Genomic DNA, 13877 nt, shown 5'->3' with positions numbered 1-13877 from the left:
TTAAAGTCACGATGATAATACCTCAGCTGCTTCTTGCTCCTTTTTGCATCGGTATAGCATGGCTTGGTATTTCACCTGTCTTCGATTTGCTGCTCTAATGGCTGCCCGATTCTGCTCTTCATAACCCATGGCAACTACAGCCAGTTTCAAAGTTACCAGATAGAAGGAGCAAAAGAAAATTGCAATCACAAAAAAGATCACATATGTCTTCCCAGCAGCTCGTAGGGTCTAAATCGGCATAGAGGGAGGAACAGAGAAAAAAATTACTTTTATTTTTTTATGTTTTATGACAAAAAATTGTTATGAAAGTTATCATACAGCTATGTGCTCCAGTGGATAGAGCCATGGCCCTCGAGTCAGGAACATTGCATTCAAAGATAGCCTCAGATACTTACTAGTGGTATGACCGTGAGCAAGTTGCATAACCTCTGTGCTTCAATTATCACATATGTAAAAAGAAATGGATATAATAATAACACCTACTTCCCAGGGAGTAGTGAAAATCAAATAAAATCATATTTGTAAAGTGTTTTGTAAACCTAAAGTGCTATATAAAGGTTAACTATTACTATTATTGTTATAATTTCATGATTTTAATTTCCTGGATAAGAGTTTACTAGACAAAGCAGAGGGTTTAATAAAATCTCACATTGTATGTGCTTTGAAAATTAGAGTTATATATTAGAGAAACATTATATGCAGTGGTGTATTTGGAGATAGAGCACCTGAGGTCAAATCTCCACCTGTGCCCTTGGCCAGGTCACCTCTCCCCTTTAAACCTTGGTTTACCTATTTTGAAAATGAGAAATTATAGTAGATGATACCTAAGGACTTTTCTAGCTCAAAATCTCTGAACATATAATCTAAAGTTAAAGCTATCAGTACTAACACCCTGCTCTCTCCTCCCTCCACTATTTAAAGACTATTAAACTTGGTTCCAGGTATGGTTCTTAGCCTCTGGGTTTTCCAAATTAGAGGAAAGGCAACATTAAAACATACAAATTACATTTTACAAATTATCTTCCCCTCACCCAAGGTCTGATAGTTTCCTATGGGGATAATAAATGCTATCACTTTTTTCAAAACTTAGAAAAAAAATAATTACTTCATAGGAAGAGGAACTTTTTTAGGAATTTAGGTAAAACTGACGTAGTTTTCATATAATGTGATTCATGTCATTTTTTTAAGTACCTTATTTTAGAAATCTGAAAACTGAGGAAAAAAATGGGGGAAGAAATAAAGTGAAGCCATACATACATTGAAGACAGAGGAAAGAGAAGAACTAGTTCATCTAGAACATCTCACACCAATATAGGAGCCCTACTTATTTACTACTATTTGTTAAATAAAATAATTTCATACCTTTTGCTGTCCATCTTTCTTAGAAAGTTTTCTTATATCCCTTTCCTACTACTAAAATATCTCACTTATCCCCTTCCTCCCTGCCCCCCTCCACTACCCTCCATCAGAAACCCCACTCCAAATACAATTAGTCACTTCCTCTTAAGCCTCAGGGATGACAATATAATTATGTAAGATAAACTATGACAGGTTGTATTTGCATAAGGAAAAATGGGTAATGATTTAGATTTCAAGATGAGTATTAATTTCCTTTGATTCATAATATCTTAATTGCCTAAACAAAATAAGATAATCAAAATGCTTATAAAGTTAATTATATATAGAATATTTTAGATCATTTATTTCCCTTATTTATCATCTATTCCTCAGACTTCACCAAAATTATAAGGCCTAATTAATTAAAGTTATATAAGTAAACATACTGGGAAGACTAACTACTGTCCTGATTAAAGACTTTCATTTGTTTCAGACACAGAAAAGGATTGTTGATACAAGAGTGGGATAAGATGAAACAAAATGTTAGAAATTTCACATTTCTTTTGGAAATATTTCTTTGTTTCTTTTTTATTTTATTTTATTTTTTTTTGGTGAGGCAATTGGTGTTAAGTGACTTGCCCAGGGTCACGCAGCTAGTAAGGGTAAAGTGTCTGAGGCCGAATTTGAACTCAGGTCCTCCTGAATCCAGGGCCAGTGCTTTATTCAATGAGCCACCTAGCTGTCCCCTGGAAATATTTCTAATGCTCTTTTTACTCTTCTATATATTTTTTAAAGATACCAAATAATCTCCATGAGTTAATTATTTTCCAAGGCTGGGGTGTTTTGACCATCTCAGGGATTTTTTTTCAGGCTATTGAGATGCTATAAAATATATGAAAGTTATAAGCCAGGCATTTTGGCCATCTGGTAGAACTACCCTCAGAGTACCAGCCTTGTGGCTACATTCAAAGTTATTCAGTGTTAGTGTTTGGGTAGAGGGTGCTCAGACTAAACATAGTAGGTTCCTCCTCTTTATTGCTGTCCTTAATTATCTTCTTCTTTGATCTCCCACCTTATGCCTTATGCTGAATTACTCAAACTCATTCATAGGCAATTTATTTTTAAGACCATATGGTTTATTATCATATAGTAGGGTAACTGTAAAAAATCTTTTAAATAGAAAAACTACAAAGAAGCCACTTTTCCCATTGGACTCCATTCTTATTCTCCCACTGGCCAACATCATTGCCCATAAGGAGAAAGCTCAAGAGAAGTAGTTTCATAATTCAAACTTAGCAAGATTGTCCTAGCAAGCAATCACTCAAAGAAAACAGGGGCAAAGTTACCAGGGAGTAAAACAAAGTCTTTTTAGTCTCATCATTATGGGGAATTTCATCATAACTTCTAGTCTAATCTAATCTTGATCTGGGGTCTTGTTCCTATAACAAGGTCTGGTTCTAGTTGACTTGTTCCTACATGGTCACCATAGTTCTAAATGATCTACTCTAGACTGTACCAGACTTAGGGTGCAGTGGGCAAACAGGCAATCCCACCAGTAGAATGGAAAGAGTTGAATGGAATGCAAGACTAGGTGTCCTTTTCTGGGAAAACCTGGGGAAAACAATACAAGTGGCAGAGCCAACACATATAAGCAAACTCACCCAGTCATGGCTCTCTAAGGTTTCATCCTGTCTTTTACTAATAGAGTGTTGAAGAAAAGGGGGTATGGAAGTGGAGGTGGAATGGTGGTGAAGATTATAAACCCTGTTACACTTACTGGGGAAGTGACTATAAGCAGGTCATTGGACCCTTTTTAGCCTTAGTTTCATCATTTTCAAAATGAATATAACCTTGTAGTATGGCAACTCATAGAACTGAAAGGAAAATGCTTTGTAAGCTGTAAAATTCAAAGTAAATGTAAGTTGACATTAACTATAAAGTAAATTATACTGTCAAAGCCATTTTGAAGATTCCACTAGTTCTCTAGCTATATTCCTCTTAAAGTCTTAGAAGCAACAACCAATTTGTGTTTAACTAGTTTAGCAATATAAATTTACATGGCTCATTTGAATTATTCAAAATAACTACAATAGACTGCATTTAATGGCTTGTTAGTGAAAGTCTTTTGCTTTTCCATTTACTCCACAGTAACGTATTTTAAACCAACATTAGAATAATATTTTGGAATGGGAAGAGATAGAGGGTCTAATGATCAGGTAGACCTTAGAAAAAGATTAAAAAAGGATTTGTGATCCAATAATTAGTCTTTTATTGCTTCTGAAAAAAGAACATAAATCCCATTTTTAAATGTTATCACTAGGTGGATTGTTAAAAATTCCTAAACTATGATAAATCTGAATGAAATTACATGAGGTTTTATGTCACTCATAAAAATGCAGCATATGACTTTTGTCTCACCTGTTGGTAAAGGCTTTCCCAAAAATCCAAGGTCATTAATCTGAAGAGGGACAAAAAAGCCCAGCCAAAATTATCAAAATTTGTGTAGCCATAATCAGGATTTTCATCGGTTTTCACACATATGTATCCTTCTGGACATTGACTACACATGAAAAGAGAAAGAATCGATTTTAGGGTTTTTAAAAATCTGTTGAAGAAACGAGCAATGATTCCTAAATTCTAAACCAGCTTACCCTCACTGAAATATGGAACAGTGTGCCAGATGTTTTACTTTCAGTTACATAAGGAGTCATAATCAACCTACATCTTTTTTTGAGGGACTGAAACCATTGTATCACTTTCTTATTATAAAACAAGCTTGGGCAATAAGATTCTTCTCTACTTCTTATTACTGGATAAGTTCCTTGTGTGCAGAGATAAGATGGTGATCATCTTTCTGTCCCCTCCAGAACTTAGTACACTTTATGACACATGGCAGACACTTGCTGAATCTAATCCTTAGAACTAAAATGATACAGGGAAAAGGAAGAAGGGAGTTTATATCATATTTCAATTAATTTCTACAAAAAAAATTCTAAGAATATCCTTTGGCTGAAATGATTTTTGTGACCTTTATTCAGAGAGATAATGATAATCAGCTGTCTGAAAGTTGACTCAGCTGCTCCATGAAGTGATAGATAGGGTCCCCCTCATTAGAGGCTTCAAGTAAAATCTAGACCATTTGGATAGCTTGTAGAGGCAATAGATTCTTGTTTGGATAGATAAGGTACCTAATGGATTCTAAGGTACCTTTCTACTCTAAGAATTTGCTACTACTTGCAAAGGGATACAACCTCTCAGTCTTCTTTATCTATAATGAGAATATTTGAACTGCCTGAATTATAGCATTCATTCAGAGGACAGAATTTTACAGACTATAAAGTATTATATAAACTTAGGTCATGCTGATATTATCTTAAATCTCTTTTTCTCCCTCAATGTCTTGCACATAATAGAATATTTGTCACTAGATTGATATCATATCATCGGTTGCAGCCTGTTCAGAAAAACACAACCCGATACTACTTACCCAGCCACTGTACTATTGCCACAAAGGAGAGCATTCATTTCTCCTTCCAAATGAAACCTGTCAATTTCTGAAAATGTGAATGAGAAAATTTATTAAATTTGCATCATTACTCAGGATCTTAGAAGCCCATTATAGCTATATCAAGAATTTGGGGTCATTCCTAAGCAAAACTGCTTTATCCCTCTTGCATTTCATAAGATCATAGATTCTGACATGGAAGAAAACAAGAGATCATCTATTTCTTTTTTTTTTTTTTTTTTTGGTGAGGCAATTGGGGTTGTGACTTGCCCAGGGTCACACATCTAGTAACTGTTAAGTGTCTGAGGCCGCATTTGAACTCAGGTCCTCTTGAATCCAGGGCCAGTGCTCTAACCAGTGCGCCACCTAGCTGCCCCGAGATCATCTATTTCAACCATCAAATCTTACAGATGAAAAGAAAGAGGCCTAGAGAGCTTATGGTACTGGTTCAAGGTCACAAAGGTAGCATCAATTCAGGGAATTGAGTCTCAAGCCTTAAAATCCAGTGTTCTTTCTACTATTTCACAGTGACTACTTCATAGTTCTTTATGTCCATCAGCCAATAAACATATTAAGTACCTACTATCTGCCAGGTACTGTGTGAAGTGCCAAGGATAGAAAAAGATCAAAAAGTCATTCCTGCTCTCAAGGAATTTACAATTTACCAGGAGACAACATACAAACAATTATGTAAAAACAAGCTATATGTGTGACAAATTGGAGATAATCAACAGAGGGTTGATACCAGCATAAATGGAGATAAGGAAATCTTTCCTGTAGAAGGTATGATTTCATCTGGAACTTAAATGAAATTAGGGGCAGAGATAAGAAGAGAAAGCATCGCATGAATGGAGGACAGCCAATGGAAATTCTCAGAGCCAGGAGATGGAGTGTCGGTTTTTAGAAAAAGCAAAAAGGCCAGTGTGACTGGATCATAGGGTGAATAGCAGGCTAGAAGGAAGAAGAAGAAGACTAAACAGGTGAGGAGGCAGGTCATGAAGGACTTTGAATGCTAAACAGAGGATTTTATATTTGATTCTGGAAGTTATTGGGAGCCACCGGAAATTATTGAGTAAGGAAGTTGATGCGGTCATATCTTACCTTGTCTCCCACTTTCAGACATATTCACCCTGACATATTAATAATTGGTAACTTAATGAATTCCTTAATGAGGAAAACATTAAAGATTAAGAGAAAGAAAGATTATCCTTGCTTGGACTGGTCAAAAAGGGAAGAACTAGGAAAAATGCAACAAACCATGTGGAAACATAATTTTGTTTAATATTAGAATGAAGCCAGATGGAGGAGGCAATACAAAGATACAGAAGGCTTCTCTCCTTTGTTCACCAACAATTCTGATACAGGTGCTGATGAACTAGGAAAGGTCATCAAAAGTGGCATCTGCTCAAACCCCTCAGTACTTGGTCCCTGACACTTAGCATGACTTGCCTCTTATGAGAGATGAAGAGAAGGAGATGATAGTGACAATTATGAAGAAGGAATGGAGGGATTGATGAAGAAGGTAATGAAAATAAAGAGAAAGGAGAGGAAAATGAAGAAAAAAAGATGACTAATTGAACACTGGTAGATTCCACCTTTCCTCTTACCTTGTAAAAATTTTACCTAGTCCTTGGGAGAAAAATGCCACCTAGCTGCCCCTATTATAAATGAATAAGTGTAGAATTGCCTTAATGTAGCTAGTTTGTTGGTCTATAATATTGAGATGGAAATGTAAACAACTCGCGTTTTTTAAGGTTTAAGGATTTATAAAATGCTTTCTTTAAAAAGAGTCTGTGAGGTAGATAGTAGAGTTTTATCATTTACATTTTATAGATAACAAAGCCAAGGATAAAAGAAATTAAGTGATATAGTCATGCTACTAAAAATTGTACTACTGAGATTTGAACTCAGGTCTTAACTTCAAGTATAAGGATCCTTTTTCGATGTCATATCGCTTCAGCAATTTTTTTTTTCTTTGCTCTCATCTGTAACCCTTTTTAAAGAAATCATTAAAAATTGTATTCTTTTGAAGAAAGACCTGTGGAGTGTCACATTTCAATTTCTCCCTAGTGGTGCTATAAAAAAAGGAGTTGGACTACATGATCTTTCAGGTCTATTCTAGCTCTGTATCTATGATCCCCTATTAGAAGGTAAGCAAGCCCCTTGAAAGTAGAGATTGTCTTTCTGATTGTATTTAGTGGTTATCCATCTATTTATCTATCTATCTATCTGACATATTGATATATGACTAATTTATATAACACACAAATATTTATGTATACATACATAAATATCATACATATATACATGCATGCATTTGTACACACACTAGGTATATTGTTGTTATTCTCAGAACTTAGCACACTGCTTGGTGCATAGTAAGTGCTTAATAAGTGCTTGATGGCTGATGGTTATCAATGGTCTGATGATCCTAGGGAATTTTTTAAGCATAAATATCACAAGTGAGAACTTCCATTCTTAGTTATTCCCAATTGGAATACTTTGGAGACATAAATGAGATCTTTATAACTCAGTCTGAAAAAAGAAAGAGGAAAAATCCATAAAACTATCTAGATCCATGCCCAAATCAATTAAATACATTTGGGTCATTGTGACTTCTCTGGAGTCTAGCATTGACACACTTTCAGGAAGACTGCACACTTTTGGAATTGTGATGCTTACTTCCATTGTCTGATAGAATATCAGTCATATTTCCCTCTTCTTGAAGCAATGGTAAACATTTATTCTTCAGGCTGCCCATGAATAACTGCATCCCCATAACAGCAAAGACACTCAAACAAAACACAGTTAGGATCACTGCATGACAAAACATCTTTGCTGACTGAGTCAGAGTACCCATGATAATCCTTGTACCTGAAAAGAGGAAGGGGAAAAAACAGCATTGCTACACTGAAATTAAACACTTGACTGAATACATTATCTTTTTTGTTGTAGTAAAACATATGTAATTCTTCAAACCAATGACCATATGCCACAAGTGAACTCATTCTTCTTGTTATTCAGTTGTGCCCAACTCTTTGTAACTGCATTTGGGGTTTTCATGGCAAAGGTACTGAAATGATTTGTCATTTCCTTCTCCAACTCATTTTACTCAGTAAAATGAGGCAAACAGAGTTCAGTGACTTACCTAGAGTCACACAGCTAGTAAGTTTCTGAGTCCAGATTTGAACTAAGGAAGATCTGTGTTATCTCTAGGCCTGTTGCTTTATCCACTGCACCAAATAGATACCCATAAAATACCTAGTTTCCATCAAAAGGCTAAGGTAGGTGACAGCTCAATGTTTACATATTGTAGTGTTAATATAAAGGTAACTAGTTCACGTTACACATGGCAAGATATTCTCAACACTTGTGGGAAAGCTTAAATACATGAGCCGTTTGCTATTGTTTTATCACATAAAAGTCAACCATCTATTTCACTAGTTAATTTTTTTTTTTTTGGTGAGGCAATTGGGGTTAAGTGACTTGCCCAGGGTCACACAGCTAGTAAGTGTCAAGTGTCTGAGGCCAGATTTGAACTCAGGTCCTCCTGACTCAAGGGCCAGTGCTCTATCCACTGTGCCACTTGGCTGCCTCACTAGTTAATTCTTGTTAAGTAGAGAATCTTTATTTAATGGGACATTGGTAGAGCAACAACAAAATGTTGAGCTGCAAATTGCAATAACATGAAAAAATGTTTTGAATTAAGGTGTAGTTTGTTGGTAATAACAATAATCATAAGATGTATGGAAAGCCTTTTGATGTTTGCATAGTTCTTTATACCTGTAATGTGAACTTCACAACACCCTTGTGAGCTTGGTATTAAAGGAACTATTAGCTGTATTATTATTGAAATAAAGACTTCAACATTTTAATTGGATTGAGATTTTCTATCATGAGTATGCAAAATAAAAAAAACATTTAAGATTATATTTTGAACAAGAGAAAAAGTTTCACTTTAACCTCTATTTTTCTTATCTTGACTGGGAGATGTATACGTAGTACATATATAGTACATATGTATCATCTATATGACACATGTTTTCTATATTACATATATGTTTTATATGTGTTTTAACTATAACATGCTATATTGATACACACACACATATATATGTTGGGACAGTGTTTTGAAACTGGGAAACATAAGCAACATATATAACTGTAATCAGGAAGTTCACATATAACCACACTGTTACTTCCACCCTCAAAAAATACCCACAGGACTGGAAAGGCAATGATCCTAAAGATTATGCAAATTGCATCTTACCTGTGGTTAGAGAAATAGCTTTCAAGATTCTCAAAAATGAGAAAAATCCAAGAGCTGAAATACTGCCTAGATTTACAAATATGCTCAGATACCTGTAGAGTTAAATTAGAATTATTAAAAACTTAGATTTCAAAGAAACCTAATGATATGATCAGTTTTTAATGCTCTTTTGAACTTAGGAAAAATATAGTTAACCATTATCTACACTGTGTAGTAGAAATCTATTATCAACAAGCAAATTGATTTTAATAGAAAGAAATCAAAGAATATGAGAACTGGAAGGGATTTCAGAGACCAACTTTTCCAATGAAACAAAAATTGTCATCTCTCATTAGTAGTGGTATAATGCTTGGGTAGGAGACCCCTTGCAATGGTACCCATTGCCTTCAGATGACTATTGCTCTTTTTTTTTTTTTTTTGTGAGGCAATTGGAGTTAAGTGACTTGCCCAGAGTCACACAGCTGGTAAGTGTTAAGTGTCTGAGTCCAGATTTGAACTCAGGTCCTCCTGACTCCAGGGCTGGTGCTTTATCCACTGAGCCACCTAGCTGCCCCAGATGACTATTACTCTTAACCATAACTGCTTGTTCTTTCTGGTACAAATCAAATTTACAATCAAATATACTAATTTAATCAGTCTAATTTTTGTTTTCCATGAGAACCCATCAAATACTTGAGGACAACTATCATATTTTTCCAGTTCTCTTTCCATCTTTCAGATGTTTCCCTCTCTCACTCTTCTGAAAAAGTCATATTTTGCTTTTCTCCAGGCATAACTTAGTATTTTAGTAGTTAAACCATATGGTAAATGAGTAAGATGCATTTGGTATTTGCAAATAAGCATGTGGCATAGTACAAAAAATCCCTGGATTTCTAGTTAGACAACAATTCAAATTCTGGCTCTGCCATTTACTATGTGGATGACTTTGGGCAAGTAATCACCTCTCTGAAATTCAGGTTCTTCATCTATGAAATGTGAAGGGTGGACCCGATGATTTCTAAAGTTCCTTACAACTATAAATTATATAAGCTAATAAAATTAATTATGAGATGCTAAAATAGGGAACACAATATAAATGCCCTTAATTTCCCATACAAATATATTGTCTGTGAAAAATATATTATACTCAGGACTAGGAGAGTCTGTATTTCCTGCTATAGCTTTGGTAAATATATTACATTAAGGAAAATGAACACCATCTATTTAATTTTTAGTTTATCAAATAGAAACATGAAACAATTTTGCTATAAAAGTAAATATTTTGACAAAAAAAGTCTAGAAATATATTTCACTAAAAATATTGCTAAGCAACATTTCATTTAAAAAAAAAAGGAAGAGCTTTTAAATATCCCTGGTTAGAATGCAAGCTCCTTGAGGACAGGTACTGTTTTATTTTTGTCTTTGTAGCCTCAGGGTTTACAGTGCCTGCAACATACTAGACACATTAATACATATTTGTTTATATAGTGATTTAAAGCACATTGAATGCATAGTTAAAATATAAAGATTTAGTGTAGTAATCTGAATACTTTTTTCTAGATGATTTAATCCATATTTTTAAGGCATTTGTAAGTACTAAAGTAATATAAGCTAGCAAAAGGAACATTTAGTTAAGAATCAAAGGCTCTGAGAATCTAGGGCTCTGTTTCAATTCCTAAATGAATTTATACCCATTTTCTTAGGTCAACTTGGACAATGCACAAAGTAATTTTTATGTTTATTCCCCTAGCTTTAAAATGGAAATACAATCATGTACCCTTTATCTATAGCGAAATTTTGAGAATGCCAGGAGATAACAAATACAGCATTTGGTGTTCATTAATAGAAATCTACAATATGCAAAATTCTAGATCCAGATGCCAATGAATGATTCATAAATTATCCTTTAAGTTTTAAGTTTTCTTAAAAAAATATTTTTTTGCATAAATGTACTGGTTTTCAATTTTAAGAAAATACATGAAAATACTTACGCATAGGCAAGAATGTGGACATCAAACCAGTTCCAGGGATCACGAAGGAATGTGAATGGCCCTATACAGAAGCCTCTTGCAAGGATTTTAATAAGGATTTCAAAAGTGTATAGTCCAATAAAAAAGAACCTGAAGGCAAGTATACACAGGTACATTAGATGGAACAATGACATCAATAGTAATGAAAGAAATCTTTGAAAATTCATGTAAATCCATATTCTAAGTAAGTCCCTTAGAAAGATCAAAGGCAGAATTTTAAAGTGTCTATTCTTGACACTAGCTATCTTCTTGCTCCAAAGCAAGGGTTAGAATAAATCCATCTTGCAACCCCAGGAAATTCTCATGGAACTTCAAGGTCAGGGTTTCTAAAGACAGAAAGATCTTGAACGGTATCGTTAGGGTTTCTAAAATTATTACTTGAATAAAAGAACTTGGCAAAGATGCATAACATCATTAATAACCAACCAGTTTCCAAGATGAAATACCTGCTAAGTTAATCAAATATTGGCTAGCTGTCACCACTAATTTAAGAACAAGGGCAAAGGGGAGCTCCTGAGGAATTCCCTTTCCCAAAAACCTGTGGGAGAGTCTAATGCTTCCTTGATAGTTAACTAGTTTTTTTTTTTTAATTGACCCAATGCTAGAGAATTGCTCAAGAGAAGATGAGTGTAGCTATATGCCCAAGGGAAAGAGAACTATGCAAAATGAATACAGAAATAAATGACTTTTTGTATGTGATATAGAAAAATGCCCATTCTAATTAATTTTTTGGGGGGTGAGGCAGTTGGGGTTAAGTGACTTGCCCAAGGTCACACAGCTTGTAAGTGTCAAGTGTCTGAGGCCGGATTTGAACTCAGGTCCTCCTGACTCCAGGGCCAGTGCTCTATCCACTGTGCCACCTAGCTGCCCCATTAAATTTTATTTTAAAGGTATTTTGTTCACTTACTCAAAGTAGCCTATCCAATCTGGAGAGTTAAGGTTTGTCAGAAATATACAGTTGAACAGGAAAGTGCCCATAAGGATCATGTTGAATAAGGTAGATGAGAGTCAAGGAATATAAGATCATGTTAGAGATTTCTTATATATATGATCAAGACAATTATCTAAATGCTGATAATATACAACTTCTCACTACAAAATAACTTTCAAATTACTTTTAAAAAGCCATTTCTCCCTCCACTTTGCACAGTGAAACAAATATTTGAAATACTATGTTCAAATGAGGACTACTTCCATGATTATTATCCAGATAAGAACATTTCTTTTTTCACTTAATTAAAAGGAAACCGATATACTTACATCAGAGATTCTTTCAAAATGGAAAAAGGAATAAAACTCAGATAAGAATGCTGAAACAAATGTATTCCCTTAGCTTTATTTTGCTTTTAAGAAAATAACTTCTGAGGATCACTGGAAAAAGGATATCAGCTTACCAAAATTTTAATGGATAGTCTTCTAATAAAATGGAAAGGAGTTAAAATGTACAATACAGGGGAGGCATTGAATCGAAAAATGATTTTCCTTTTATTCAACACTATGAAAGTCTGAAGGAGGAAATAAGAAAACAGTGATAAAATAGTATTCTCATTTTACAGTTGCTTAATTGACATTCATTACCATTGATTTATATTACTTCTTAGTATAAATATCATATAAATATATTGCATATTTATATATTACACATATAAATGATATTGCATTACCTATATACAACATATATTATATACATATCACAATACACATACATGAATGATGTTATATATCTGTACCTATTATGTAATTATATGTTATATGCATATGTGTTACATTGTGTACAATATGTCTTCCAGTTACATATGTATATCTTATCATTTTATGGCACTGAAAATATAGGCTTATAAAATGTTAGACCTAGTAGAGAACATCTAATCATATCACTTAACAGATGAAGAAAGTAAGACTGAAAGGCAAAAATAACTCTTCTGAGGTCATATAACTAATAGTGTCAGAGCCTGGAAGAGAGCTCCACCCTAAACATTGGACCTACATGTGACCATAACTAAATACTTTAAGTGAAGGGTCTGTGATCTTATCTGTTGTATGAACTCTCTCCACTGATGATAGATGTCAACTACCTTCCCCATTAGTAGTGTTATGGGCCTGGGGTACCTCAGAAGTTTTCTGGGGGAACTCAGGGAACTTTCTTGGGAAGCTAAACCAAAGGACAGAAACACCTAAAGAGATAAGCAGCACTCTATCTGGACTGAGTTAACTCCAGGACCACTACCCTTCATTCCAGTCTGCCCTACTGGGGAGGGAGATAGCTCAAGAGATCAGAGTCATTTCTCACTCAACTTCTGCCAGCCACCACCAGTAGGGGCTTCCCAGCCTCAGATGATCACCCCTCAATAAGGGAACTTTCCACAGTCAGATGATCACTCCACCTCTCTCTCCACCATTGGTCCTCTATAAAAGTGCCTTTCTCCTGCTCAAAGAGATAGTTATCTTAGTGAACCACCTCTCTGGAACTATCTCCCCTTGAGAAGATGTCTAAGGATTTCACATGTGGTTTCCTTTCTCTAGTGCTCAAATAAAATATTATTTTATTTTAATTGGATTTTTGTGTGATCTGAATCCAATGTGATAAAATCCAGTAGGAATAAATCTAAGCTTTGCATTTAGGTTAAAAAATTTTAAAAGCTCAAATACTAAATGGAGACGGGCCTTTTATAATCCAAATTTCTGTGCATACAAGGTTTACTTTTATTGAAATCTCAATGACTCAATAATTTGATGTGACCAATATCAATCAAAA

The 13877-nt window shown here is 34.6% G+C and overlaps 1 protein-coding gene across 1 annotated transcript in view; it reads right to left on the bottom strand.

The window, feature by feature from the left end:
- The window catches only part of LOC122747776 (sodium channel protein type 9 subunit alpha-like), a 97913-nt gene that overhangs the window by 51286 nt on the left and 32750 nt on the right, over window positions 1-13877 (bottom strand). Inside the window, exons 3-11 of the mRNA XM_043993617.1 lie at window positions 12509-12627; window positions 12030-12119; window positions 11084-11212; window positions 9114-9205; window positions 7508-7717; window positions 5427-5456; window positions 4826-4892; window positions 3757-3898; window positions 22-228 (exon numbers count right to left, since the gene is read on the bottom strand). Coding sequence (XP_043849552.1) covers window positions 22-228; window positions 3757-3898; window positions 4826-4892; window positions 5427-5456; window positions 7508-7717; window positions 9114-9205; window positions 11084-11212; window positions 12030-12119; window positions 12509-12627 — 1086 coding nt within the window. The remainder of the gene's footprint in view (window positions 1-21; window positions 229-3756; window positions 3899-4825; window positions 4893-5426; window positions 5457-7507; window positions 7718-9113; window positions 9206-11083; window positions 11213-12029; window positions 12120-12508; window positions 12628-13877) is intronic.

Source organism: Dromiciops gliroides, chromosome 3 (assembly GCF_019393635.1).
Source record: "Dromiciops gliroides isolate mDroGli1 chromosome 3, mDroGli1.pri, whole genome shotgun sequence".
Taxonomy (NCBI): Eukaryota; Metazoa; Chordata; class Mammalia; order Microbiotheria; family Microbiotheriidae; genus Dromiciops; species Dromiciops gliroides.
Note: the sequence above shows the minus strand (reverse complement) of the source record. Positions and strands in the feature narration are given on the sequence as shown.